Source organism: Frieseomelitta varia, unplaced genomic scaffold (assembly GCF_011392965.1).
Source record: "Frieseomelitta varia isolate USP_RPSP 00005682 unplaced genomic scaffold, Fvar_1.2 scaffold_152, whole genome shotgun sequence".
Classification (NCBI taxonomy): Eukaryota; Metazoa; Arthropoda; class Insecta; order Hymenoptera; family Apidae; genus Frieseomelitta; species Frieseomelitta varia.
In genome coordinates, this window is record NW_025109217.1 from 342,710 (window position 1) to 370,280 (window position 27,571).

Below are 27,571 nucleotides of genomic sequence, written 5' to 3' on the forward strand. Positions count from 1 at the left end.
GCCGTTTCCGATAATGCCAATGATACTGAAAAATTAAATTATGAAATATAAAATTCATTGTAAGGTTCAATAACATTTTCAGCGATCAACTTTTGTACTTCTTGAACACTTCAATTGATCAACATCCGGTTTAAGAAACGCAACAAAGATTTTCATACTACAATTTTAACTTAAGAGTTTGTCATTTAATTTAAGTAATTTTAATGTGTTTTATTAACTAATTAATTTTAAACGTATAAGATTTACGAAGGTTTAATTTAATTGTACAATTATTTACAAATTTGGTTGTAATAAAATTGTACAAATTTTCATACAGTAAAAGTTACGTCGTGTTATGTTCAATTAAGTATTATTCGCATTCTTGGTATAAAGATAATAATAATAATAAAGGATTGATTTTCTTATTAACTTAATCCTTTTATTAATGATTTCTTTATTTATTTATATTTATATTTATTGTCTATATAAAATGTCTTTCGGCTGAGGAACTTTATATTTGGTACATTCTTTAAAATAACACAATACTTTTGGTATGAAAATTTTCATTACATCGTGTAATATACATTACAGATTCTTATATGAATATTGAATAATTATATATTCAATAAAAATGATATTTTAAAGTTTAAAGTAAAGGAACACGCTAAAAAAGATACCTAAATGCAGCACACGATTTCTATAAAATATTCATACTACAATGATCAAAATAAAAGTATATAATGCAATATAGATATGAAGTAAATACATACGAAAATATGAATATTGTTTCTGAACGTATTAAAAACTATTAAGCATCAGACGCTCTTTTAAAATACTTTGATTGTTGGTTTAGAAGACTATCGCCTGTTCCTAAATCTTTGGATGCTCGTGCGAATGATTGAGCGGAGATCATCAGGTCTTTTCTTTTTTCTCGATACGCTCTTATATAACATAACATGCCCGTTATAAAGCAGACCTAAAAATAACAATATAATCACATTTCCGATCCTATTTACAGTGACTAACTAATTAATAGATGTGATTACCTGTACTAATGCTGGACACAATGCAAGCAAAAATATATACAGAAGAATCGATCTAGTATGATTTATCACAGCATGCTGGCAACCGTGTGCATACATATTAGTACACACGCCTTTATCGTCGCTAGGATTTGCAAGTGATGACGTATCGCAACAAGACCAGGGTACTGCATCTTGGTTACGATAATCGGCTGGCCCGTTTATTCCACAACAGCGTAACTAAGCAAGAAGTAAGTACATATTTAATTTAAAAGTAAGTACATATTAAATTTAACTTGAAAAATATAATTAAATGTACCTTCGACTGCATATGATCCCAAAGAAGCTTATCATCCGATAGAGCAAGTTCAAACATCTGTTCCAAGTGCGCGTTTGGTAACAAATCTACTTGTTCGTGTCTAACAAGGGCCCAAATCCCAGCGCTTACGTTGATAATCGTAATAATCATAAATAATATGGAAAACTAAATGGAAAAAAAATGGTTTTTTTTATCGAAAATGAATAAAGAAGGAAATCGTATCGAACAATACAAAGACGTACGTATATAAATTCAAAGAAAAATTTCTTATCGTTAAACAATGAATAATAATTTAAATATATCTTAATAATAATAAATAATAATCTAAAGTTTCTTACAATTATAACTTGTCCCTTATTTGTAAAATCTAGAAATTGCCAGACACACCAAGCTATTATACATGTTATCAAACCCATCACGAGCAACGTTATTACCGAACCACATACATTGTTAGGCGTGAGGGGTGCATATTCATACAACCGATATATGAAATATCCAGCGCAAACGCTTTCTACAATACCGCATACCTATGAAGAATAGAAAGAGAAATTTTTATCATTCATGATGTACAATACATTTTAAGGTGATAACATGCTCTAACATATAGCGATAAGCGGTGATTAATTATATCTAATCATAATATTCCTTGTGACAAAAGATATTCAACGATAAGATATAACAAGTTTCCATAGAATAACATTTTACATAAATTAAAAATTAAAATTTCTAAAAAGATTGAATGATAAGATATTTCGAGTTTCTATGGAATAATATTTCAAGTAAATTATAGATTATATTTTGACATCAGCTTATACGACTTATATTTCGTTTATCTTGTCATTGAGAAATATTTCCAATAGCACTCATTTTTTTTGTGAACAAATTGGTCTTAACTATTTTAGCACTATCAGTATTTTCTTTACATTTTGATTCCAATTATTAATAGGTATAGTTTATCGTGTTATTTGTTACAAGCGAATTCAATATAATATTAAAAACAATAAAACAAATATCATTCATTAAATTTTAAAATAATTTATTTTAATAATGTATTACATATATGTAATATATTTATACAATAACATTATATTGTATAAACATGAAAGTTCCGATGTGTAGAATTTAAGTTATCGATCATTTTTCGGTATATATATGATATTGATATTGAAGACGAGCAATAGGAAGCTTATCTGTTAAGATATCAAAAAATATATGATTCCATAAAGATATACAAAAAAAGTTTTTATATGTAATTACGTAAATACCAATAATTTTGATAAAAATACTTATTTAATCCTTACTTGTATATTAATCAATATCTCGATCTCAATATTAGTCAATGATCGATCTCAAAAAGACATTTAATAATAATTAAATTGCAATGATTTATATGAAATACGATGATTATATGAAGTAATAATTCAAAAATCGATCAATTAATCTTTATGTCAGGCAATTAATTTCTCCAATTATTTTTAAGAAAGTTGAAGTTTTAAAAATATAGCAGATACACAGTGCCATTTGATTACAAGCAAAAAGGTTAAGACGCTCAAAAGAACGATAGTAAGTTGGCGAATATCCAATTTTGCAAACAAATCTGAAATCTCTGCCTGCTGAACTTTCAATAATAGAACGTCAAAAATTCAAATTGAGAAAGGTAATATCGTTTTGATTCTATTTAAGAACTTAAATGAAACAGATTTTCTATAATATAACTTTAAATCATGATTCATCGCGCGTAAACACGTTTGAAGTCAGGGTAGTAAATATGCACTTACGCCAATGACAATAGCACCACCGATGAGAAAATATCGGAAACAGGCAAGCGTCTGTGCCATCATAAATTAATAAAGGAAAATCACTTTAACAACATGAACAGAAGGTTTAGATAATACAAGCTAACGAAAAGAAAGAAGTATCACCAAGTGTCGAGCAACTGTCACCACGGTGACCAGGTGCAAACCTCAGACCTGAATCGTCATTCTACTGAACTACAAGCGTGACTGATTTTACGTTGTTACTCTTATCAGAACTGGTGTACATAATGTACATTTTACATTGTACACAATGTACATTTGTACATTTTACGTTATAAAATTTTTTTTTTTACCCTTTTTAATTTCTTTTACTCATACTTTGGTTTTTCATCGATTAAAATCCAAGATCATATGTTCACCATAGACAAAATATAATATAGATGTAGTACCACATAAAGAATTCTAATATTGAATTTGCCCTTTACAACTTAGAATGAATATATCAGAAATTATATTGAATATGAAAATAAGATATGAAATAAATGTATAGAATCTTTTGTTATATTTTCTAAAATATTTAATAAATGAATATGGAAATAATAAGCTATCTCACAATGAGTGTTAACATTAACGTATTAAATATTTGTCCATAAAATTCCCCATTTTGTCTTTTGTTGATAAGAAAAACTCAGTTTTTTTGAATGATTAATGTTTCAGACTGAGTAGTTTGAAATTTCATAAGCTGTTACATCTATTCTATACATTGTCAATGCATGTGACTCAAACGAGTAACAAAGCGACAAAGCTATTCATTGTTCTTATTGTTAGTTCAGATGTGAAATGTCAAAGAATTAATAAGCAATTTAGCTGTTATTTTATAAACATTTAAATTTGTCGATTATGGACCCAGGGAGAAATGAAATTTGTGATTTGAAAGAAATTATTTTGAACGAAAGTGTTGATACTGGCATCCAGGTATGTAATATTAAAAAAATATATATCTGTTAAAATTTTATTTTTATTTAAATATGAAGCAATTTTAGGATCGTAAGTCGTTAAGACGACCAAAACGTGTATTGCACTTTTCGGATGGTGATTTAGAAGAATATTCTGAAGATGAAACAGATGCACCACCTGTAAATATGACAGTGACTCAAATAGATCCAGTTAGTTTTTGTTTACAACTGTTATTCTCTATATATTCTATAAATAATTAAATAATTCCAATTGATATTACATTAAATTAAAAAATAAAATTTTTAGAAAACTTTGGATTGGTTACCTTGGGCATGGTATCAAACTACTTCTATTGGTAATAAAATGTTGGATGGCTGTGATTATGTAGGTGAATGGTTAGCTGGCTTTTTTGGAATAACAGCACCTAAGTATCAATTTGAAATCAATGAATTTTATAGACTTCAGGCTCTTGAAAATGAAATTCTACGCAAGCAGGATTTAGAAATGGGTGGATGGAATGAACATAATAAGAATAATCTTGTAAATAATGTACAATGAGTTCATTGTTAAATTATGCTTTTTATAATATTTATTTATTAAATTATTATGTTTATAAAGTATATTTTATGATTTATTGTATAATTTTTATTGCAATGTGTTGAAAATGTCTACATATTTTAAAAATTACTATTACAAATAAAAAATGTAACTCTTTTGTTTTAATCTTCTTTTACTTTGTATTTCAATTTTCTATAAGTCTGTATTTCAATCTTGTTTTGACAAAACGTCAAAGTTTAATTAAAACAAATTAATACTACAAACATACAAATATAACAATTTTATTTTAAAGAAAACTTAACAATAATTGAACTTTTGAACTTTATGTTAAGTTATGTTAAGTAATGTACTAAGGTATTGTTTAATGTAGTAAAAATGTTATTGTAAATTACTATGTATGAATATAAAGGATTCATAGTGTACAAAAATTACTTCGTTTTAGAAACATTTAGTATTAAAATACATTTATACATAGGTTTATAATACCAATTTTACCACAAAAATTTTGTATAATAATAATAATTTTATACAATCTGTATGCAATGGCTTGAAAGCATATATGTAACTACAAAATATACTTATTTTAAACAAAATTAATTCTATAGTTATAATTGTCACTTTTTACATTATAAATTGGTGCAAATAATACTTTGTCATATAAATATCTTATTAGACCTTGAGAATGTTCCCTCAATATATAATCAGTTTCATGAAAATATTAAAAATGTCTGTAATATGAATTATTAAATTAAGAAATATAATTAAAATCGTATTTAAAATAAATGGAATGCTGTCATGTTACATTACACTTCTATACTAAGAAGTGTTTTTATAAAGGAACATTCATAAGTTCTTTATATATGTAATTGCTTTTAGCATGTATATACCTGCAGTCTTGTATAGCAGGAACTGATTTTATTTTATATATTTATATAGATAGTCTTTTATATTTTCAAAGCTCAAAAAATTATGTTTCTGGCACAAACCTATGTAAAGCACTAGTCAGGACTAGTAAAGAGCTTTGAAGACCCTGAGGTAAATGCCTTTGTAACCATGAACCTTTATACTGTTCTATATGAGCCAACATTTTGTTTGCTACATCAGTTCTAAATGTAGGTGGTAGATTACATATTCCTAAATTAATCACTGCAAGGCCCATATTACTATTGGGATTAACACCAACACCAATTAATGTTCTGCCAATTTTACATGCTGTTAACATCAAATCAGCAGTTAACTGAAGCTCCTGTATTTCCATTGATGCAAATTTCGATGATAGATTTCCTTCATACAATGAATGTGAAATACGTTTTACTTGTTTTGTTACTTTCTGTTAAATAAAGAGAAAATATTATTTCTTTCTGCCTAATATAGTCTAATATTTTATGATTATACTCACAGCAAATAAATCAGCGGAAAGATATTCTAAATTTACATTATCCGGGTCTGTTAATAATCTGTATAAAGTTGATCCTTGATTATCAGGAATTTGTTGTAAATTTTTCGTTCCTTGATTCTTGCTTAAAGTAAGTACTAAAGTATCTAAACGTCCTAACTCTAATATTGCATTACCAATTTTATATTCAGAATCTTGGAAAACATGAATATCTAATAATTTCGTAATACATTTTTGTCTGTAAAAAAATATACTTATTAAAATTATTTTTTTTTACACTTTCATATGAACATGTAACGCTTTCTAATTTACTATATTTACTACCTTGATCCAGGTATTTCAGATATAAGTATTTCATAATCGTCAATTCCTATATCTATTTCACTAACTGGATTCCATGCCAATCCTGCTGCTATTAAATATCCAATCCATGCAAAAGGATGAGGAGTAAGATGATGGCTTCCAGACCAATGAGCTATAACTATACCCACTGAATCTTGCTCAAGAGAAGTTTTTATTGCATTTTTTGTATTTACATACGTTGATGCTGGACATCCTGCTAAACTGTTATAACTTGCTGTTCCAGAACTAGGCAATACATTACCACCTGCTATTCTAAATGTTTCTGTCCATTCAGAAAAATCATAATCAGCCTACAATATAGAATCTTATAATAACGAATTCAATGTATTTCGATATATTGAAATTTATTAAATCATGTATCATTTTATTTACCTGAAATCCGTATTCAACAAAAATAATATTACTAGGTATATTATGAAATTCTGCTTTAGAATGTAAACTATTTGAACAGAGTAGTAAAGTTGTATTTGAACTTAAATTTAAAGTATGCCAAAGTTCTTGAAGACAAGAATATGACTTAAACACTTCTGACATATCTGTTTCTATAGTTTCATTAACTGACAAATTCATATCAAAGTTGTCTGCTTGAACAAGTAAATTAGCTAATCTTGGTCCAACATGAACATAACTTAAACTTGGAAATATTGCTAATAATTCTTGAAATATAGGCCACATTTGTGACAAATAATGTTGTCCTACATTTGAGTCAACATCCAAAGTTGGAACTAAATCCAAATGTCGATCTCTGAAATAAGAATTGCTTATATACTTAACTTAAACATACATAAAAATATAAAGAAAATAATTTTCAGAACTATATACAAACCTGCAGTAACGATCAAGAGTAACCATTTCTGATTTCGAGTAACATAATTGCCAATCACAATTTGGTGTAAGTCTTGAATACAAATGTAAATAAGATATTTTAAAGGATGACCATAAATCAATCATATGAAGTAAATATTCTAACGTAGGTATACGTCCTCGAGGTGAGATATCTAACAATATACCACGATGAGTAAACCGCGGTTCATCTTTTATAAAAACAGGTTCAATTTCACATGCTTCTGATTTGCTATGACTTTTATTTAATCGCAAAATTTGCACAAAAGTACAAACTGCATAATGTAAACCAGCTAAGCTTCCAGCGCCAATTTTAATAGTATTTTGTGAAATATGTAATTGATATCCTTCAAGTGTATTAAACAGTTTTTTATTTACTATACATTCAATTCGATTATCATTCAGTAATTTACCAGAACTAGGATGTACTTCACCAATTTTAACATCACAGCCTAATTCTAGTAAATGAGTTCTGCTAATATCCCAAACATCTAGTATTCTGTGTACAGATTCACTACCCTGTATGATAATATTTGTGTAAGAAAGTGAATGAAACAATAATATATATTATAATTCTATATCAAAAATGTACCTGTATTATAGATATAAAAAGTTCTTTTCTAACAATAAAAGGTGTAGAAAAATTTTTCAATTCAACAATAGTTTTTGGTTGTGGCCAAAGTAAACTATAAATTCCATCTTTCTCTGTACTTTTAACAGGGCTTTCTTTGCCTGATTCATGTGATGGTAAGTCATAGATTGGATCTAATGATTTGGTAGAGTCAATAGAAAGTTGACTCATGTTGCTTGAGATGCTTCTTTGACAGAAGTTTCCTTCTGTAAATGTTGCAGTTGAACCATGCATTGTTTCACTTTCGTTTGATACAAAGTTTGATAGAAATCTTTGAAGAAAACTATGCAAAGATTGTTTTCCTCTAGAAAGATCATATGGACTTTTTCCTGCGAAAGTTCTACAACATAATTTTTTGTTTTTTTTAGAAAGTTCTATAATGTAATATTTAAGTATGTATTACCAAAATATGATATTGTCTAATATACCCTTTAGTTGCTCGTACAAGGGGATTTGCACCAGCTTCTAATAGTTCTTGACAAATAGCAACATCACCACGATTTACTGCATCATGCAATGGCGTAGCACCACAGCCATTAACAGCATTTACATCTGCTCCTCTGTCTATAGAAAAATTATATTCTTCAAGTTATAAAGTAATAAATAATTTTTTCAAAATTTATATTTTTGAAATATATTACCAATTAAACATGTGACAATATCTTTATTTCCATAACAAGCTGCCCAATGCAGAGGAGTATTTTTACTACCATGGGAATCCCATGAATTTACATTTATTCCAGCATCTAATAATTGCAATACTCTCTCTAACCTTTAAATAATCATACCTTTGTATGTAAAAATATTTTAATATTATATAGTTATTAGAAATATTAATCACATACTCAGATGCAGCAGTTGCTCTTAATAACTCTTCAATATAAGTACGACGTATTATATCACTTGATGCAACATCTACAGCATTATATCCGTTACTATTTTGAACAGCTGGATTAGCACCACAACTTAATAATGTCCTTACTATATCTGGTTGATTTACCTATAGTTTCATAAATGAATTAGAAAGAAAAAATTTATACAAATTTTTTTGCTTCTTATGATACGTTACACATAATTACCTTTGAAGCGTATGAAAGGAAAGTACCTTCCTCTAAAAGCGGTTGATTTAGAATTTTGTCCTTTGTTATACTATCGGTAGTATTACCGTTTTCACCTATCATAAGAATAATATAAAAAATTTGAATGATTATTACTTGAAGGCTTTTATACATGAATTATAATCTATTTTATATGGTATGTTTTTATTCACGCTGTTGCTCTATTTTCAATAAAAATATTTTATTAATAAGTTTATGTGACAATTGTATAAAATTTAAATGTAATATAAAATAACATGTAACACGTACAAGCATCTAAAAGGGATCTAATTATGTCAGTACGTCCATGTTCAATAGCTGTACGAATATTTTCACAAATGTCTTGCATCTCTGCTTTTTCTTATATTGTATCAAAATTGTATATTGCACAACATTAAAAAATTTTATCTGAATGTCAGCTATGAAAACTTATCGCAAACATTTCACTGAACTTTTTCGTCATATTGCAAATAACAGCGTAGGTAACGTCATATCGCAAAAAAATATCGATATACTGAACGTGCCGAACATCGAGTCATCGAAACTGTTTATCGATCTGAAACATTTTAAAGATGTTATTCATATGACGTAGATTTTAATAATTGAAATTTCAAGTAAAGAAGAATTATACTTTGGTGGTCACGTAAATTTTTACGACTCGATTATTTTATAATTATTTTATAATTAATAGTCTTTTTTTTACTTACAACAGTTCGAATGTGTAATACGGTTTTGCATTCAAACCTATTTTATTCTCATTAAAAAGTCGTTTGTAATAATAAAATATTAGAACCAATTATAGTTAAGATACTATCATTTTCAATCAATTAAAAATACTCTGTAAAATGGTTACAGATCAACATGAAGGCAGAACTGATAAAATGATACAAGGAACAGCACGTTAAACGCTTCATGATGATTTTGTAAAATCGAAGAGTGTATCGATTTAAAACTACAATATCGTATTGTGTTTTTGTTGGTTCTCAGTGACAATAATGAGTTCAGAACTGATTTTGGGTGTACGTTTAGATCCTCAAACATTCTCTACCATTAAATTAAACGATATTAATTTTAAAACGAAAGTTGAAGAACTGAAATACGAGACAGCTGGGAGAGTTAACCTATCAAAAGATTTATTTGGTGAGATGATGTTTTCTTTATTTCTTTTTGTTCTGATTTTTTTTGAACTAGTGTTCTAGATTTTTTAATACGAAAACAATAACGTAATAATAATGATATACCATAAAAGAGATACGCATATGCTTGTTATTTTTGTTAAAATAATTACTAAATTATTTAGATATACCATAGATATATTTGAAATTCAAGTATTTTGACATGTTTTATTTTATTTTTCCATAGAATTGATTTACTGTGGGTATGTTCTTGAAGATGATATGACTCTAGAATCGTATGGTTTGAAAAATGGCTCAATGATACATGTTTTAAGAAAAAGAGAACCAGAACTGCCATCGTTTCCTAAATATATATCAGAAGATGCAATTTTACAGCTAGTGTCTGCATTTAAGTCTTTCAAAGAGAATCCTGGACTTCGAAGTGCTTTAAATGTACATTGGTTACTGTACACTTATATAACTTATTATATCTTAATGATCTTATTAGAGAATATAAAGTCTGTTTGTTTTAGCGCATAGGTAAAAAACCAGAAGTTATGGATAATATCATCTCATCTTCTCCTGGATTGCACGAAGATACCGTAGCAATTGCAATTTTACAAGACCCTGATTTGATGTCATATTTCACAGATGTAGATACTGTTCGAAGGTAAATTCTAAAAAAAAAGATGCATGTTTTAAAACTATAATTCTATAAAATTATTACATATGTTAATTGTATGAGTAGATTTGCAGAGGCACATCCAGTCTTGGTGGAAGCTGCACAAAATATAGCTGCAGCTGTTCATGCTGAAGCACATAACAATGTGACCCTTGGCTCCAATTCTTCGTTATTTAATTCACAATCTGCTGCTTATTCTTATACTTTAGACAATTTAAGCGGCGATGAAGAAATGGCAGGAGATTCTTCCCAATCTTCAGATTCTACACAAACACCAAATTTATCTTCTAATCCAACAAATTCTACGGTGACTGTTGCACAACTTGCAGCAGCAGTTTCTAGAGCAAGAGCTGGAAGTTTTCCCCTCTCCAATTCTCCTTCTTCCACTTCGGCTGGCAGCACGAATTCTGGAATAATAACTACAGAAATGTTTACACAAGCTATGCAACAAGTTCATTCACCATCCGTTTTACCACGTTCTTCGGATTTACGACGAATGTTAGCGCAAATGCACGAATTAGGACTCCAAAACGATACGTTGAATCTTCGAGCATTACATCTCACAAATCATGATGTAATAGCGGCGATTGAACTTGTGTTCAGCGGATTTAGCAATAATTAAGTTTATAAAATTAGAATTTCTAGTGCTCTCATTTGAACGTTACACACAAAAATATAATTGCATGTAACTAATTTTTGTGCATCTTTAAACGTGAATCTTTTATGCGATTTAAAAAATTGAAAATTTTTTTAGTTTCGAAGGATCTTCAATTACTGTTATTTTTTTGATTTTGAAATAACTGTTTTTTTTAGAATAACTATTGGAAAAATCTGTAAGTAATAAAATTTTCGAGACGAAAACTTTTGCGTTAAAGTAAGAAAAAAAAAGCATTATTATCTGTTTATATACTTTTGATAATATGAATAATTATATTTTATACAATTTTGTTAATGTATATAAAACCAATAAATATAAAATATAAAAAAGTAATAAAATTGAATAATTAGTAACTAACGTGTATATTTCTGCATAATAGCCTTTATCATTCAAGTTATATATTAAATTAATTAAACTTAACATACAATAATCTATATAAATATGTATTGCAATATCATATTTTATTGTGTTAGAAATAATATTAAAAATTGACCTATTCATTCTTCTTTCACGCGACATCTATATATAACGAAATTTAGGCGAATGAAATTTTAATCAACAACACAATTTAAGCATGCACCGTGTGGATCACCCCTAGGATAGGTAATAATTAACATTGTTGTTCTTATCGTACTCTGTTGTTCTCTTTGTTTATCGCACAGATATGTCTGTCCTTGTCGCACGCTAGTGCCCTCCTTGTCTAATGTTAGAGGTAGACAAGGAGAGCAACAGAGTACGACAAGGACAGACATATAGCCGCGGTAGACGAGGAGAGCAATAGTGTGCGACAAAGACAGATATATCTGTGCGGCAGACAAGGAGTGCGATAGCGTGAGGCAAGGACAGACATATCTACGCGATAGACAAGGAGAGTAATGGCGTGTGACAAGGACAGACATATTCGCGCCGTAGACAAGGAGAGGGATAGTGTGTGACAAGGACAACAATATAAATTAGTTCTACCGTTTCACCGCTACGCGACGCTAATATTTTAATACCTCTAACGGCTAGCACATCCAGTCTTTGGTATACCAGTTCCAAAGACACGAATATTACAAATCGTAAGTGAATGCCGCTCGGCTTAGGATCAAGTGCAATCTTTAGGTTGAGCGTGCAACGTGCGGAATATCTCTAGGATGGGTGCCGTTTCTTGTCCCAAGCTAGAGGTTTCTAATAAACCGAGCGTCTGAGGTTAGGGGTCGCCGGCATCAGCCCTATTGATGAATCTGGCTATGACTCTGAGAATGAAACGAAATACACTCCATCTTCTATATCCTTTATAACCTTACATTATATATAAAATCATCTGCTACAAAAATTTCATCTTTAGTACTACCTACTGACGAATTGCTAATTGTATATTTTCAGTTATATATAGCTGTATCTATGTACAAAAATGAAAAGTTCCATGCAAGAGCAAAGGAAGCAGTTCCTTCTCTTAGTAACCGACCCCCTAGGTTTTGTTTGTTCTGCGTGACACTTTCGGGGAACTTCTCATCTCTGCACGACACGTGTTGATGCAAGTATAAAGTCATCATTTTGAATCTTGAGATTATTGAGTTATTACAGTTGAATTCGGTAAGAATATATTTAATCTTATACAAAATATAAAAATAATAATGTATCAAATTTTACAATTTGTTTTACTTTGGGGATTACGAGAGAAATGATTGTAATTATAGAAGATGAGAAACTAATTTTTTTTATAGAAAGAATCATTTATGGTGATTCACTTGATTGCTATTTTATGTCGAAACGAGTTTAAATATGTTTCCTTGCGTTTGTGATATTAATTAAATATCTCAAATGACTTGAAATTTAGAAATTATTTCTGACAAATGAAAAAAAAAAAAGAAAATACAGGTTACAAATTTCTCGAAGAAGAGAGAGGAGAGTGCTTTGGCAGCGAATAAGTAACGAAAAATTTCTGTAAGGAAGTATGCAAGTACTTGGAAAATAACGCGTGCATTGCGATCTTCGTGGTATGCGTGTAAAGGTACATACGTGTGCATACGCATCGATACGAGTACGATTACATGTGAATTCATGTACGCGAGCGCGCAAATGGGCTAGAGCGAAGGGGAATTGTGCGATGTTCCGTCAGTAGGATTCGGGATTTTGTGACGGTTGGACGTGTCGTGGAGTGGCGGGTCTGAGAAATCGCACGAGCACGTATGACAGAAGCGGCACGTGCTTACGGCTACGCTACGTACGAGTGTACGTACCGTGTCAGTTCACGTACAGTGAAAATCCAGTGACAGAAGAGATAGTCGCATCGTACTGTAATTGTGGACGTAATAGTTGAAAAGTTGCCGGCTTCGGTTTCTACGTTTCAGCTGAGATGCGGTCGCCTGCATTTTTGAAAAACGTCGAATGTTAGAGTTCGTCGTTCCATACCGAATGGGCAGATGTGAGAACAGCTCAAAGGCGTGAATATTCATGGTGTGAGGTTATGGGGGGATCGAATACCTGACAGATACTCTTCCACTCGAGATCCCTTTTACGCGGCTGAGAAAGAAGGTGAAGGACAAAATGTCTGCTCCTTTTCATTCGTCTGCAACTGATTCGTTTCCGAGTGAAAGACACGTGTCTCTACCGGTCTTTCCCCCCTATTTTATTTATGAGAATAACGCAACGAGACGTTAGATTCTATTTGCAATAAAAGTCGACGCTCTGTGGGGTGAGCTGGCTCCGTTTCTGTAACCCCCATGACGTTCCTTCAAATTAGTGTCTTTCTAACATGAGAAAGATTTTATATATATATATTTTTTTAACATGAAAATTTATCGCAATATTCCTTGAATTCTTGCATTAGCATCAGGATTAATTAATTTCTTAAATTTTTAAAAGAATTTTTAACACTTGCGTACGATTAATTTAATCTGTTTCGATATTGATGCGTAGATTTCACACATATGTGCACGTTGTTACACGATGATTGATCTGTCTTATTTGGAGTTTTGAATTTTCACGAATAAATTATGATCAATCGTGAAGTGAAATTTGCGACAAGCAATGACAATATACCGACTCTCCTCTTTTTATTTTCCAACATAGATTAATAAACGTGAAAAAATTTTATTTTATTCATACATGAACACAGTCGAAATTTGAAGTGAGTTTATGAGTATGTTTGTTACGCTGTGTTATCACAAACGTTTTTATGAACACTATGAAATACGACTGATATGGACTTCCAGTGTCTCCTTTAAATTTCACATCTTTTTTCTTTCACTGAATAATTGAATTCAAATTAATTTTAATACTCGAAATCAGTAGGAATAATTATTCGATCGCTATTAAATGCAATCAAAAGATTACATGTATCGAAGTTGATTTTTAAAAAAATCAATTGTTTGTTGACCTAATCTTTCTATCAATTTATCTGAAACTATTGCAAGTTTACTTGAACTATTTTTTTTTTAATTTGTTATAACAATTTTAAGAATTTTAGTTTAGTTGAAATTTTAGATCATAAAGAATCAATAAGTATAAAATTATTCATTCCACAATATTTTTTACATGAATCTAATGATAGACGATTATTTAACAGCTTCAAGTTCATATGCTAACTTTTCGATCGCAGCTACTCCGAAATGATACAGTTTGACGAATCGTCATTAAAAATGCAAATAACACTTTTGAACTTACGTAAATTTAGAATGATGTACTCAGACATTAATTAATTGGGATCAATCCTCGCGACAATTAGTCGATTTAACTTATTCCGAGCTACTCTGAAATTTTTTTTGTCGTTGCAAGGAAAGAAAAAAAAGTCGTTGATTGATAACTACTAATTCCCTTTAAGATTCAGTTTTTGTTCTGATTTTAAATCGGAGCTAATTGCTAAGAGCGTGAAATTTATTGTTCGTGTATTTTTCCATTATCGATATCTGTAGTGTAACACGTATTACATGTTTCAGTTGCCAATAACGTAGTTTATTAAAAATATATTAAATAATGATTCGTCCTCGAGGTAATAAAATATTTATTGTGATAAAATAACGAAGAAACTGCATACGAAGCAGTGTCAGGATAATTACTTATCGCTTATGAAACGTCGCCGCGAAGTAGTTGTTCATTTAAAGTACAGCATTGAACGTTGTTAGTCCGCCGCTTTCTTCGCTCTTACTATTAAATAAATTAATTTAATTTATTTTAATTTTAATTTATTAAATTAAATAAATTACTATTAAATAAATCGTAGAATATTCATTAATCGCGAGTATCGCGAAGCAACGTCTTTATTTTTATTAATTTGAAGTTTTCGAAAGTATTGGGAGACATTCTTTTCTCGGCTCGCGTACGTAGCAGCATAGTTTCTACTCCAGCCAGGAAACTACCTTTTTACGGCGTTAGAAGGAACGATTAATTCGATAACTAGATCATTCATGCATTAACCCGTCGGGAGCCTAGTAATTATGTGTAGAGTGTTGTAAACAAGGGTAATTTCATAATTGACAAGCCCACGCGACAGTTGTTAACTAATTGTAACTGGGGAACCAAGGGCATCGGGCGCCGATCATTTTTAAGACAGGCCGATTCCACGGAATGCTGCGAATACAGATTTCCACTTAGCTTATTGCTTGTTAATTACTCTCGCGATCAATTTGGAATCTACAGTGACATTTGCAGGTGATAGTCACCGTCGTTTCCCTCCGATTAAAATCCTCGTAGCTTCTCTCACAGGTTCTTCAGTCACGTATTTCAGAACTTTCGAACGGTTAGTCACACTTCCGCAAAAATAAGATTTCTCAGCGATTGATTTATATAAAACAAATTAACTTCTATTGCAATCGACGAATCTAATAGCGTTGATAAGACTGTGAATTTGCACAAAAAGTCATTGCAACTTCGAACTTTCTTTGACTACGCAATATAAAACAGCTGTCGATCATTATCCTCCCGATAAAAATAGAAACAAGTCTTCTTTACGATAAAGGCCTCTGGAGAACTGAAACTTCACATTCACGATTGTAAGCCAATTGCTAATAGAGAATTTCAATTTCAAAGGTGAGTCGATAAATCGGCGAAATCGCGGCGAAGCGGAAGCAATACAGGCCGAATAGCTTTTCCCCCGATCGTCTACACGGTCCAAAAATCGTTTAGCTCGCCGATTTCCAGACCGTTGCCGAAGCCGCCGATCGTCGTCAATTACATCGTCGGCGGTGGAGGAAGTTCGTAAAAGTGTTGCTTGTATAAGAAGAAGAGGACGTGTCGAAGGGAAAAATGGCGCACGAAAGAGGCATAAACGGCGATACCGATTCCGAGACGGTGGAGTTGAATCCACTGAGAAGGACCAGGTTCCACGTGAATAGAGTGGACAGTCTGGAAGGTCGTGCCAGTCTTCTTGGCGAACAAGAAACGAGAAAGTCTCTCAGGCACATGACGAGGGAAGCACTCCCTAGGCTGGATAATTATAGAAACATTATGAGTATCCAAGCTGCTCATAGACCGTCTTTGGACGAGCTTCACAATCCCACTCTGCTTAACAAGGTAAGGATGATGATACTTGACCGTTAATAGGACCGCTGTTTCTTTGTCTTATAATGCGTCGGTAGTTGTGTTCATTATGATCACGGCGATGTGCGATGTTACGCACTTGGCGTTCTCTCCTTCGTTGATTTCTTTCGAGCATCCGACACGTGTCTTTAGAAGTTGTTTCATTTCGATGTCATGTTCTCTGACAGACGGAGGAGTAACTCATTATTGCCCATTATTTATTGTTTAACGAATCGTAGGGAAGTTGTTGTTTGCACAAGATTTTCACAGTCGTCTCTCTTGGCCGTTAGGGTGAGATCAATTTAACTGTAGGTAGGTAGAATTCGAATTGATGTCATTTTTACGTAACGTTGCTCGCATTGCGAAATAACAATTACATCGATAAATCAACTTGTAGTTTGTCGGTGACTCAGTGCGTTAGGCGCTTCGTTTGGAGCCGAAATTTTAGGCAACTGGCAAAGTCGTGGAATACTATAATCAATGAGACACCATCCCGTGGAAAAAAGACTGTGGGTCACTCGAAAAGTCTCCCCTTCGTCGTTTAACTAACAGTTCGAGCCTTCGAAATCATCGGAGAACTTTCAAAGTGTATACATACGTATAGACTAGCTCACAAAAGTGTTCAAACGTTTGTCAGAAAATCTTTGATGATTTTAAATTAAAATTTTTATTCATATATTACATGTACCTGTGTGCATGAAACATTTTATGAGATTTCATTAACACGAGTTTTCTGATTATATTGACAAAACCTGATGCCAATTTGGAAATGTGTGAGCAAGTTAAAAGCCCACTATAAACATAAAAAATTAGTATCTATATGTAGTATAAATAGCTGCCTTGATCATATTTTACGATTTTCTTTTCTGAAATGTATGTTCGCAACCTACATTCCCAGTTTTCACCATAACACAAACAACACGTACAATACGTTCGAAATATATAATATGTTTCCACAAGCATTTAAACACTTTTCTGAGAGCCTGTGTGCTCGCTGTTTCAACGTCACAGAATATCTTCCTGATTGAAATTAGTGATACGATGATGTCGACGGCCAATGATACATGGTACGAGCACATGCACGACGATATTGTACGGTGTACATTGACATTCACCCATTTCTTAGCTGGCTTCGTCCCTTATCTACGACCCTCTCTCGTCAACTAACTCTGATCTAAAATTAACCGAGTGTAGTAAACATGGCTGTGCACGCGTTCACCGAGTACTCGACATCAGTCAGATCTATATGCTTCCTGATGAAAACGCACATGCACACATCAACGATTGAGCCATTTGTGAGAAAAGAAAAGAAAACTTTAGAACGATTTTGCAGGGTCGCTAGAAGGGTGAGAAGAATCGGAATGACGATTTATGAAAAGTCAATATTGAACGTACGTCTGACTTTTTATTGCTAGTTGCTGAATCTGTGTGTTCTTTGAGTCATATGGCGGCACTTCCCGCTTCGGAAATAAGAGCAAGTTAATGGAAGCGGTGTAATATTTACGATCGCATTAATCAAAATTTACTGTGGAAATGGCGATAATATTACTCTTTTCTCTCTCTCTCTCTCTCTTTCTCTCTTTCAATAGTACAGGATACAGTTGGTGGTCTATAAATATTTTGATACGTACACGTTGCTCAGCATGATATCGAACCGACATATATGTACACATCGTATGAAAATTAATTATCTACAATTTCTTGTATTTTCTGTTTGTTCTTTAACATCTAACAAGTTGTCTGTGATTGAAGAAAGTGATATATAATCATGTCTTATTTACGTGGTACACTCTACTCGCTTTGTTAAGTATCATTTTTTCCTTAACTATGTCCTTCTTTCACCGACAAATTACAAGACATATATTTGCAACATAGTGAGAAACAACCTCGACGTCGCGTACTTTTCGAAGAATCTACGATCGGTATGAATCTACGTTCTTTCAGAACACTTGTTCGCCGTTACTACTTATGCTTGAACTAGTATTGAACCAAGTGAACTAGTATTGAATTTAAACGAATCTGATTTGATACTTAACGACTAAATAAGAAGCAGCACGATGTAAATATACCAAGTTCTACGAAGTACTTCTAGAAACGACAGGGTTTTTTAATTGTACATTTTATTGTGCAAGAGTATCGTCTGAAAATATCACGAATTGAAACTCTCCCTTCCTCTCTCTCTCTCTCGATCTGAAACCCTCGTCTGAAATTACACGACAGTTACAAGTTTCCACGTTTCTGGCCGTAGAATGTTAGCAATGAAATCGTAATGATAGGACGATATCGAGCCAGCAAGATTTTTATCAACAATAAGTCTCATTGGCGCGCTTAGCTAAATATAAGCGCAGCTAAACTGATTGCCACGACGAAATATGATATGTCCGGCATAACCGTAGGACCGTAACGACTTAAATCCATCATGCAGATTGCCCCTGACACGGGGTTAACTACAATTCAACCTAAATAAATTTCGGATACAATCGTGTTCGCGCGATGATCGCCCTGATCGCAATCGGATCGATTAGGGCGAGCCACGTTCGAATGAAACCTCACGTTTCGCGGATAATTCGAGGAAGTTGAGGTCCGCGTTCGAAGAGAAAGGGAGAGAAAGGGGAGCGTTTTTTGTACGTGACAGAACGAAAACTTTCCAATGAGGACAGAGTAAGAAAAGAATGTCGGAGTGCAATGTAAGAGTTGAGAGAAAGCGCAGTGCACAAGTTATCTAGATTGGTCATTCTGGCCAATGTCAACAGATGGAAACTAAAACGTCTTTCATTCATAACTAAAACGTCAGAAAACTTTTTCTTTTTTTTCATTTAATTGTATTACACATAGAGTTTTTAATGATTTTTCTTTTATATTTGTTTTACTTGTGAAGTAAAAACTGACTGCCTAAATGCGTTTCTCACGAGGATTTTAATTAAAAGATCGGCAAACATCGGCGAATCGACAGAACTGATTAGCAACGCAAGTCTTTTACAAAACGGCGCGAAAGTTATTATCGGCGATCGGCACTGGTAAACGTGTACGAACGAACGTTGCATTCGTACGTACGTAAGTCGCGTCTCTTTCGCGGGGATCGATTACGCGATTCATCCCACGAAATCTTAGAAATCGCGTGAGGGAACGCAGACGATCTCTGGTGATTCGCAGCGGGTTAAAGTAGAGAGAGCCCCCCACGTTCGGTCGAACAATTAAAGCTTAAAGCATCGCTTGAAGTGAATCGCAAATGCCACGAGGCTGTCTCATCCGCTACGCAACGCTCCGGCAAATTGCACCGTTTATTCGAGAAATTAATATCTTTGTGCAAGCGCAACGGCACTTTTGTCTCAGTACGAGGCATCAATCTACTTTGCCCGGTTTACATCATTTATCGCATGTGTATCTATCTATGTTTATTTTCATCTGCATACTTCGTTTGTCTGTTTGTCTTCATCCTTGGTTCTTTGAGAAACTTCTTCGTCGTATCCATCGACGTGCCAAAGATTTTGTTCGATTGGATCGATCGTATCGCAAGGAAAGCGTACGCAACAGCGAGGTGAGACCAGACAGAGAGAAGAAAATTGAGATATCACTCGCGAATCCAAATTGTGTGCCACGCATGAGTTAATGATGACGGTCGATAGGACCAGTAAAACGCGTGCTCCGAATACATTACGAGTCGAGGGATAAGCGTTCGTTATTATTTGACTATTACACCACGTATCGTACGGACGGTGTCAGTATGAAAGAGTGTGTATGTGGCCAGTAGGCGAGAAGCGAGTGTTTCTTTTCTCCTCTCGGCTCTTCTTCTCTCTTTTTTTTTTTTTTCTTTTTTCTTTCTTCCGATGCAACGCGCTCGTAATTCACTTACACGCGTCGCAAGTACTTACGTGCATGATCTGTAACAATGAACAGAGGGAGAGAGAGAGAGAGAGACTGTGCGTCTTTGTAATGTGCTCGTTTGAAGAAGAGAAAGACCAGGCGTTTCTCGTCGCACGACTTCAAGGTATGATAATCGAATGGAAGTGCAGTAACATTCGAAAACGAGAGAAACATTGGAGAAATTTTCTCTCGTTAATCAAAAAATTGTGACGTGAAGAAAGGAAAAAAAGAAATTGTCGCATGTATCGTTGGATTAGGTTAAACGATGCGAGCATATTTTCTTCTTTAGAAAGATCAAAAATTACTGATATTCGAAGTCTCGTTGAATTCTGTAGTTCGAATCTCGACGTTAAAAAAAACGGAGAGTTTGAGAATTGGAAATTTTATTCGATTCGTGCGTGGAATTTTATTTGGTAGTAATTTTTTTTTTTTTTTTTTTCAAGCCTCGTGTCAGAGTAGTTGAATTTATTTGATCAATTTGAGGAACATTCTTGCCACGTTTATTACGAAGGGTAATAATCGCCGCTGGATTGGCTCCGTGCAGATGCGGTAAGAATAATTTTACAATTATACCGGACTCCAAGGCACGATATTCGAGGATATAACGGGAAATAATGGGATGAAATAATCGTCTCTCTAAGAGTTACAAGCTAGTTGAGCATACTCGCAAGAAGGTATCCTTGAACCGCGGATATTCGTGCTACTATTCTCCAAATAATTTCGGCGCACTGACAGTTGGAAAAAAAAATTGTCGCGTTAGCCAGAGGAAATTGCAATAAACTAAACGCGAAGTGAGATCCAGGCAACCAACAATGCAGAAAGTATTTCACTTTCGTATTCCAAATCCCCTGCTTCTCTACTCGTTGGCAAATCATGATATCAGTGAGGGTATAATTCGGTTAGTGTTTACACAAGTGATGCGTTTCTAGAGCTTCCGCAAACGTTTGTTGGTTCAGATTCGTACGTATTTAGAGAGACGGATGTTCTTTAAGCTTCGTTTGATTTTCATGCACTGTTCGACTCCGAAGAGTTTATACCAACGAACCAACGTTCGCTCGACGGATTCGACTTCGTGACAATTTCTGTTGATTTAGGCTTTCAGTCTTCTAATTTCATCTACCGCGTTTATTACGTTAGACAGATATCGTCCCTGTTGTTATTATTATTATTATTATTATTATTAATATCATTTTAATTCGCGAACGAACTGTTTGCTGATTAAGCGTAATCGTCCATATCCCCATATGCTGGATTCCTAAAAATGTATCTCAACATTGGGCGACATGTAACGTATGACATGTGAGGCATTGTTACGTAAATCGTTAGTCTTCATTGGTCGACTGGCGACCCTTCCTCTAGACGAATCACCTTCAATGCCGATAACCACCTCTAAATCTCAATTTACGCGTAACGTTCACGTACGGAGATCTACGAATCTCTCGGCAAATTCAGCCGAGCCTGTTTTAATTTCGTCAATTAAACGCTGACGCCTGTTCGAACAGAGCCGGAGAAACGAAAGTGAAGCAAACGCGTTCGTCATCGTGGAAACTCGTCCAGTCATCGACCAGTGTGCGGAACGACGATTTAACTTGAACTTGAACGAAGTAGATAACTAGTAATTGTAGAACGTCGTTGCTGTACTTCTGCTTCGCTTTAAATCCGATCGAACGACAGATTTAAAAATCGACTTTGAACTGATGTTTCGCCTTACTGTCCTAGAGCTCAGGATCGCATACGTTGCCGATAGCGCACGTGAAGCCGACTTCCGGTATCAAATTCGGATGGATTCAAGGAGTCTTGTTGAGATGTCTTCTCAATATTTGGGGGGTGATGCTGTTTCTACGACTCTCTTGGGTCGTAGCACAAGCTGGCATAGGTAATGAACTTTAGAAAGAAATGATACAACGTATCTCGTAGATCCGATTACCATTATTGCACCATTGTCTTCTGCACTTTTTTTAGGGGAAGCTATTTTATTGATTTTAACAACGACAGCTGTGACCACGATAACATCATTGTCGATGTCGGCGATTAGCACAAATGGGCTCATTAAAGGAGGTAATTATCAGCGAATGCGTCAACGCATCGTCGATTCGAACTTACTATTACTTCTTTTTTTTTTTTTTTTTCAAGAATTTGCGCGTCCATGTCGATTTACACTTTTAAGTTTCTATTGTTATTGTTCTGCTGTTCAGCCGATAAGATTAATTACTTCCCGCAGGTGGCACCTATTACATGATTTCCAGATCACTCGGACCGGAATTCGGTGGATCTATAGGACTTATATTTTCTTTGGCAAACGCAGTCGCCTGTTCGATGTACGTTGTTGGATTTTGCGAAAGCATGGTCGACTGTTTGAAGGCAAATGGGATTTGTATCGTTGATTGTGACAATACGGACATCAGAATTATTGGTCGGTATAAGAGATCGTGCACGATCTTTTCACACGAACAGAATTTCTTACGTGTTTCCTTTCGCACAGGCTGTATCACGATAGTTTTGTTACTCTTGATCGTTATGATCGGCTTGGAATGGGAGGCAAAGGCTCAGATTGGTTTGCTGGTTATTTTACTCTTCGCCATCGCCGATTTCATGATTGGCACATTTATTGGGCCTAAAGATGATCAGGAACGAGCTAAAGGTTTCATAGGATACAACGGTAATACCTGCAATAGTAATTTTTGTTCAAGAGACAGTAAATTGTTAATTACGATATAAAGCAAGTAAAATATTTTCAAGCTTTTATTTTTCCCCCTTTTTTTTTATCTTACGTCCACAGGTGATCTGTTCAAAGAGAACTTTCATTCAGACTACAGATACAGCGAGGGGGTGGAGCATAATTTTTTTTCAGTCTTGGCTATTTTCTTCCCTGCGGCTACAGGTATCCTGGCAGGTGCGAATATATCCGGTGATTTGAAGGTGATTCAGTCCTTTCCTTTACAAAGAACATTCTCTAACGTTTTAACCGTTAAGATTCCATTAATCAACCTTTCGGATTTAAGTCATCATATTTTAATGTTGCGTAACGACGTGTCATTTGTCTCAAAATCAATAATTTTCTTTTAATTGCAGCATTAACGACGAACGTAGATTTATTTGTAATCTATATGGAGAATTTCTGTCTTTAACAGGATCCACAAACAGCTATTCCCAAAGGGACACTGTTGGCTATTCTTTTAACAACTACGTCTTACATATTTATGGCGTTTATGGTGGGGGGCGCAGTTGTGAGAGACGCATCTGGCGATGTTAACGATCTGTGGAACATTTTCAATAGTTCATATACCAGCTTATCGAGCTTAAACATGACTAACGAAACAACCAAGTCCTCAATTGCTACTGTAAACACCAGCGAAATAGTATGGAGCATGTATGGCACGAAATTTAATTGTACAGGGAATTGTCCCTATGGTAGCCACAATAGTTTTCAGGTATTCCTTCTAAATGTTTGCAAGCGATGCAAATGGATTATTAAATCTTTATGCTGACAATTCTCTATGAATGTTTCAGGTGATTGAATTGGTTTCTGCGTTTGGACCATTTATTTATGCTGGATGCTTTGCAGCTACTTTATCAAGTGCCTTAGCATCACTTGTTTCCGCACCTAAAGTATTTCAGGCACTCTGTCTTGATAAATTGTATCCTGGAATAGAATGGTTCAGCGGTGACAAAAATAAAGAACCAATTCGCGGTTACTTTCTCACATTTATAATCGCTGTTGGTTTCATTTTAATCGGTTAGCGTTACACTTTCTTATTTTGAATAAATAAAAATAAATTATTCACTGTTGTTAATTGTCATAATTAAAATAAAAAAATTCACTTTTAGGAGAATTGAATGCCATTGCTCCCTTGATCTCAAATTTCTTTCTAGCTGCCTATACTCTCATTAACTTTAGCACGTTTCATGCTTCGTTGGCTAAACCAATCGGTTGGAGACCAACGTTTAAGGTAAACTTTGCATTAAGTTATTTTCTTAACGAGAAATGATAATATGATTTTCTGTATATTTTTTTTTTATTCTAGTATTACAATATGTGGCTAAGTCTTGCTGGTTCTATTCTCTGTGTTTCTGTGATGTTCTTGATCTCATGGTGGACAGCATTAATCACATTATCTGTAGTTTTAGCGCTTTATTTAGTAGTCTCGTACAGAAAGCCAGGTAATATTTTATAAGCATTTAATGATATGATAATGTCACAGTGACATAAAAATTATTTTGCAGATGTAAATTGGGGTTCTACGACACAAGCTCAAACATACAATAATGCCTTAAATGCTGTCCAACAATTAGATAGAGTTGAAGAACATGTTAAAAACTACAGACCTCAATTATTGGTACTCAGTGGCATTCCAAATGCAAGATCAGCACTTATTGATTTTGCACATCATATTACTAAAAATAATAGCTTATTTATTTGTGGTCACATTATCGAGGTACTAATATTTTTTTCGGTGAAAAAATATCATACATCTTTTATATAAATGTTTAATACATTTTCCTGTATTTTAGACACCAATATCATATAAAACGCGCAACTCTATGATCGCGAACTGCACTTCCTGGCTTAGAGCAAATAAAATTAAGGCATTTTATTCATTGGTGGATGGTGCAAATTTTCAAGATGGTACTACTTCTCTTTTGCAAGCCTCTGGCTTGGGAAAAATGAGGCCCAATATTTTGTTGATGGGCTATAAACAAAACTGGGCAACTTGTCCTCGAGAAAATTTGAACATGTACTTTAATGTAATGCAGTAGGTATTTTACAATTATGATATTATAATTAAAGGAAAAGAAGCTTTCATGAAAACATTTTCTTTACATAGCAAAGCTTTGGATATGCATATAGCAGTAGCACTTCTTCGGATAAGCGAGGGTTTAGATTGTAGCACAGTTGTAGGAGATGCTGAAGAACAAAAAAGAAATACGCAAACAATTCCAGGAAATCAAAGTTTTTCTCAACTTAGCCAAGGTTTGAAAGAATAAATCATGTTTTCATAAACATTTTTATTATAATTTTTATTATAATCATATTTCTTAAATTAATATTAATTAATCTACAGCTAGTAGCACGTCCGACATTTCTATTCCCGGAAGTCCGGCTCCAAGAAGATCTAAAGTAATTAATGAATATCCTAATCCAACTGCGAAGGATCAACCTGAAAATCGACAGAATCTACCTCTAGCGAAAGATATACTTAACACCGTAACAAAATTCCAACGTAAACAAAAAAAGGGTACAATCGATGTATGGTGGTTGTATGATGATGGTGGTTTAACCCTTTTGCTACCTTACATAATTAGTACAAGACGTAATTGGTCTAATAGTAAACTAAGAGTTTTTGCCCTTGCTAATAAAAATTCAGAGCTCGAATATGAACAAAGAAAGTAAGTATGTAACATGTATTTCTACAGATAAAAAGCTTAAAAGAAATTTATTAATATTGTTATTGTTTTATTGTTAGCATGGCAAGTCTTTTGTCGAAATTCAGAATAGATTATTCCGCATTGAAAGTGATACCAGATATTTCAAAACCAGCACAAGATACTACTAAAAATTTCTTTAATACTCTAGTAGTAAATTTCCAAGAAACGGAAAATACAAAATCAGATGATGGTATTGTTATGTCAGTTATACGCGTATTTCAATTACAAGTATAGAAATGCTGGAAAATTTATAAAAATCGATTTATTTTCAGGTATCATTAAAGATTCTGAATTGATTGCTATGCAAGAAAAAACAAATAGGCATTTACGTTTAAGAGAATTATTACTTGAAAATTCGATGGATGCTAATTTAGTAGTTATGTAAGTGAATGTAATAAATAAAATTACTTTTCTAGTGTCCTTTTTTTTTATGCTCTGAAATTATTTTTATTTTATTCTATTCTTCTTTCAGGACATTGCCAATGCCTCGTAAAGGTGCTGTATCAGCACCTCTTTATATGGCCTGGCTTGAAACTTTGACACGTGATATGCCACCATTTTTACTTGTCCGAGGCAATCATACATCTGTTTTAACTTTTTACTCTTAATAATGAGAAACAAATAAGAAGACTTATGCGTTATGACATTAATAATTATTAAAATTAAAGTTTTACTTAAACATCTTACATACGCATACAAATGAATTGATAAAAACGAGAAATAGAACTGCCGAGGAACAAACAATATAAGGCCTTTATAGACCTGAAAATGGCACATGTTTATATTCACATGTGCATTTACTAAGGATCAATTTTTCAATATATTCGAATACAATGAATAGCAAGACTATATTATTTTTTTAAATAATACATTTTCTACGATAATTGTTCCTAAATTTTGAAATGTTTTCCATCCATTAATTGTAAAAAAGTAACTGCATCTTTATAAATACTTAAAATAAACAACATCATTGTAAATTGTACAATCACCAATAACATGTTTTACATGCATATTTAATTACAATTATTCAAAATTTTAATTATATATATATATATATATAGACATTATGGTTGACTTATTTACTTAAAAAACAATTGACAATCGTTATATTTTAAATAATTATAAGTGAATATAAATTTTTAAAATAAAAATTTGAGAAAAAATACTAGTCCTAGGTTTAGCATTAAAACTGAAGTAGCAGGAATTATACTATGTTGCTCCTAATAAATCATCGCAAATGTTTTGTAATAACATATTTAAAATAAATCTATTAAATTTATTAAATGAACTAGTAGTGAATACATTCACATATATTGTTCCATTCACTTGGATAGGTCAATTAATTAAAACCAGACTATAACATCTAGCATATATTTTTTATTTTGTTTACAACTTTGTAGT

The 27,571-nt window shown here is 33.0% G+C and overlaps 5 protein-coding genes and 1 long non-coding RNA gene across 6 annotated transcripts; 4 read left to right on the forward strand and 2 right to left on the reverse strand.

Moving 5' to 3' along the window:
- Window positions 1-446: 446 nt before the first annotated feature.
- On the reverse strand, window positions 447-3,406 carry LOC122535642 (leukocyte surface antigen CD53-like). The gene is made up of 5 exons (XM_043667344.1): window positions 3,099-3,406; window positions 1,659-1,847; window positions 1,321-1,485; window positions 1,026-1,241; window positions 447-955 (listed from the first exon to the last, which is right to left on the reverse strand). Exons 1-5 carry the CDS (start codon window positions 3,159-3,161, stop codon window positions 788-790), a joined length of 801 nt encoding a protein of 266 aa, XP_043523279.1. The 5' UTR covers window positions 3,162-3,406; the 3' UTR covers window positions 447-787.
- Window positions 3,407-3,819: 413 nt separating this feature from the next.
- On the forward strand, window positions 3,820-4,654 carry LOC122535655 (protein FAM177A1). The gene is made up of 3 exons (XM_043667381.1): window positions 3,820-4,052; window positions 4,121-4,243; window positions 4,341-4,654. The coding sequence occupies exons 1-3, from the start codon at window positions 3,978-3,980 to the stop codon at window positions 4,590-4,592; spliced, it is 450 nt and encodes a 149-aa protein (XP_043523316.1). The 5' UTR covers window positions 3,820-3,977; the 3' UTR covers window positions 4,593-4,654.
- A 291-nt stretch (window positions 4,655-4,945) lies between these two features.
- On the reverse strand, window positions 4,946-9,457 carry LOC122535613. The gene is made up of 11 exons (XM_043667305.1): window positions 9,193-9,457; window positions 8,905-8,999; window positions 8,671-8,825; window positions 8,467-8,597; window positions 8,254-8,389; window positions 7,787-8,165; window positions 7,178-7,713; window positions 6,724-7,096; window positions 6,313-6,641; window positions 5,992-6,226; window positions 4,946-5,922 (listed from the first exon to the last, which is right to left on the reverse strand). Exons 1-11 carry the CDS (start codon window positions 9,269-9,271, stop codon window positions 5,560-5,562), a joined length of 2,811 nt encoding a protein of 936 aa, XP_043523240.1. The 5' UTR covers window positions 9,272-9,457; the 3' UTR covers window positions 4,946-5,559.
- Window positions 9,458-9,777: 320 nt separating this feature from the next.
- LOC122535631 (ubiquitin-like protein 7) lies at window positions 9,778-11,498 on the forward strand. The gene is made up of 4 exons (XM_043667333.1): window positions 9,778-10,062; window positions 10,285-10,490; window positions 10,571-10,707; window positions 10,786-11,498. Exons 1-4 carry the CDS (start codon window positions 9,918-9,920, stop codon window positions 11,339-11,341), a joined length of 1,044 nt encoding a protein of 347 aa, XP_043523268.1. The 5' UTR covers window positions 9,778-9,917; the 3' UTR covers window positions 11,342-11,498.
- A 911-nt stretch (window positions 11,499-12,409) lies between these two features.
- Window positions 12,410-13,158, forward strand: LOC122535610. The gene is made up of 3 exons (XR_006308219.1): window positions 12,410-12,438; window positions 12,746-12,955; window positions 13,087-13,158. It is a non-coding gene; the product is annotated as an uncharacterized LOC122535610 (long non-coding RNA).
- Window positions 13,159-13,494: 336 nt separating this feature from the next.
- On the forward strand, window positions 13,495-27,454 carry LOC122535549 (bumetanide-sensitive sodium-(potassium)-chloride cotransporter). The gene is made up of 18 exons (XM_043667201.1): window positions 13,495-13,897; window positions 16,391-16,873; window positions 22,463-22,619; window positions 22,706-22,801; window positions 22,965-23,156; window positions 23,226-23,402; window positions 23,523-23,662; window positions 23,875-24,174; window positions 24,254-24,479; window positions 24,572-24,693; window positions 24,769-24,904; window positions 24,968-25,179; window positions 25,256-25,497; window positions 25,570-25,715; window positions 25,807-26,131; window positions 26,209-26,360; window positions 26,443-26,551; window positions 26,643-27,454. The coding sequence occupies exons 2-18, from the start codon at window positions 16,607-16,609 to the stop codon at window positions 26,776-26,778; spliced, it is 3,135 nt and encodes a 1,044-aa protein (XP_043523136.1). The 5' UTR covers window positions 13,495-13,897; window positions 16,391-16,606; the 3' UTR covers window positions 26,779-27,454.
- Window positions 27,455-27,571: the final 117 nt, after the last annotated feature.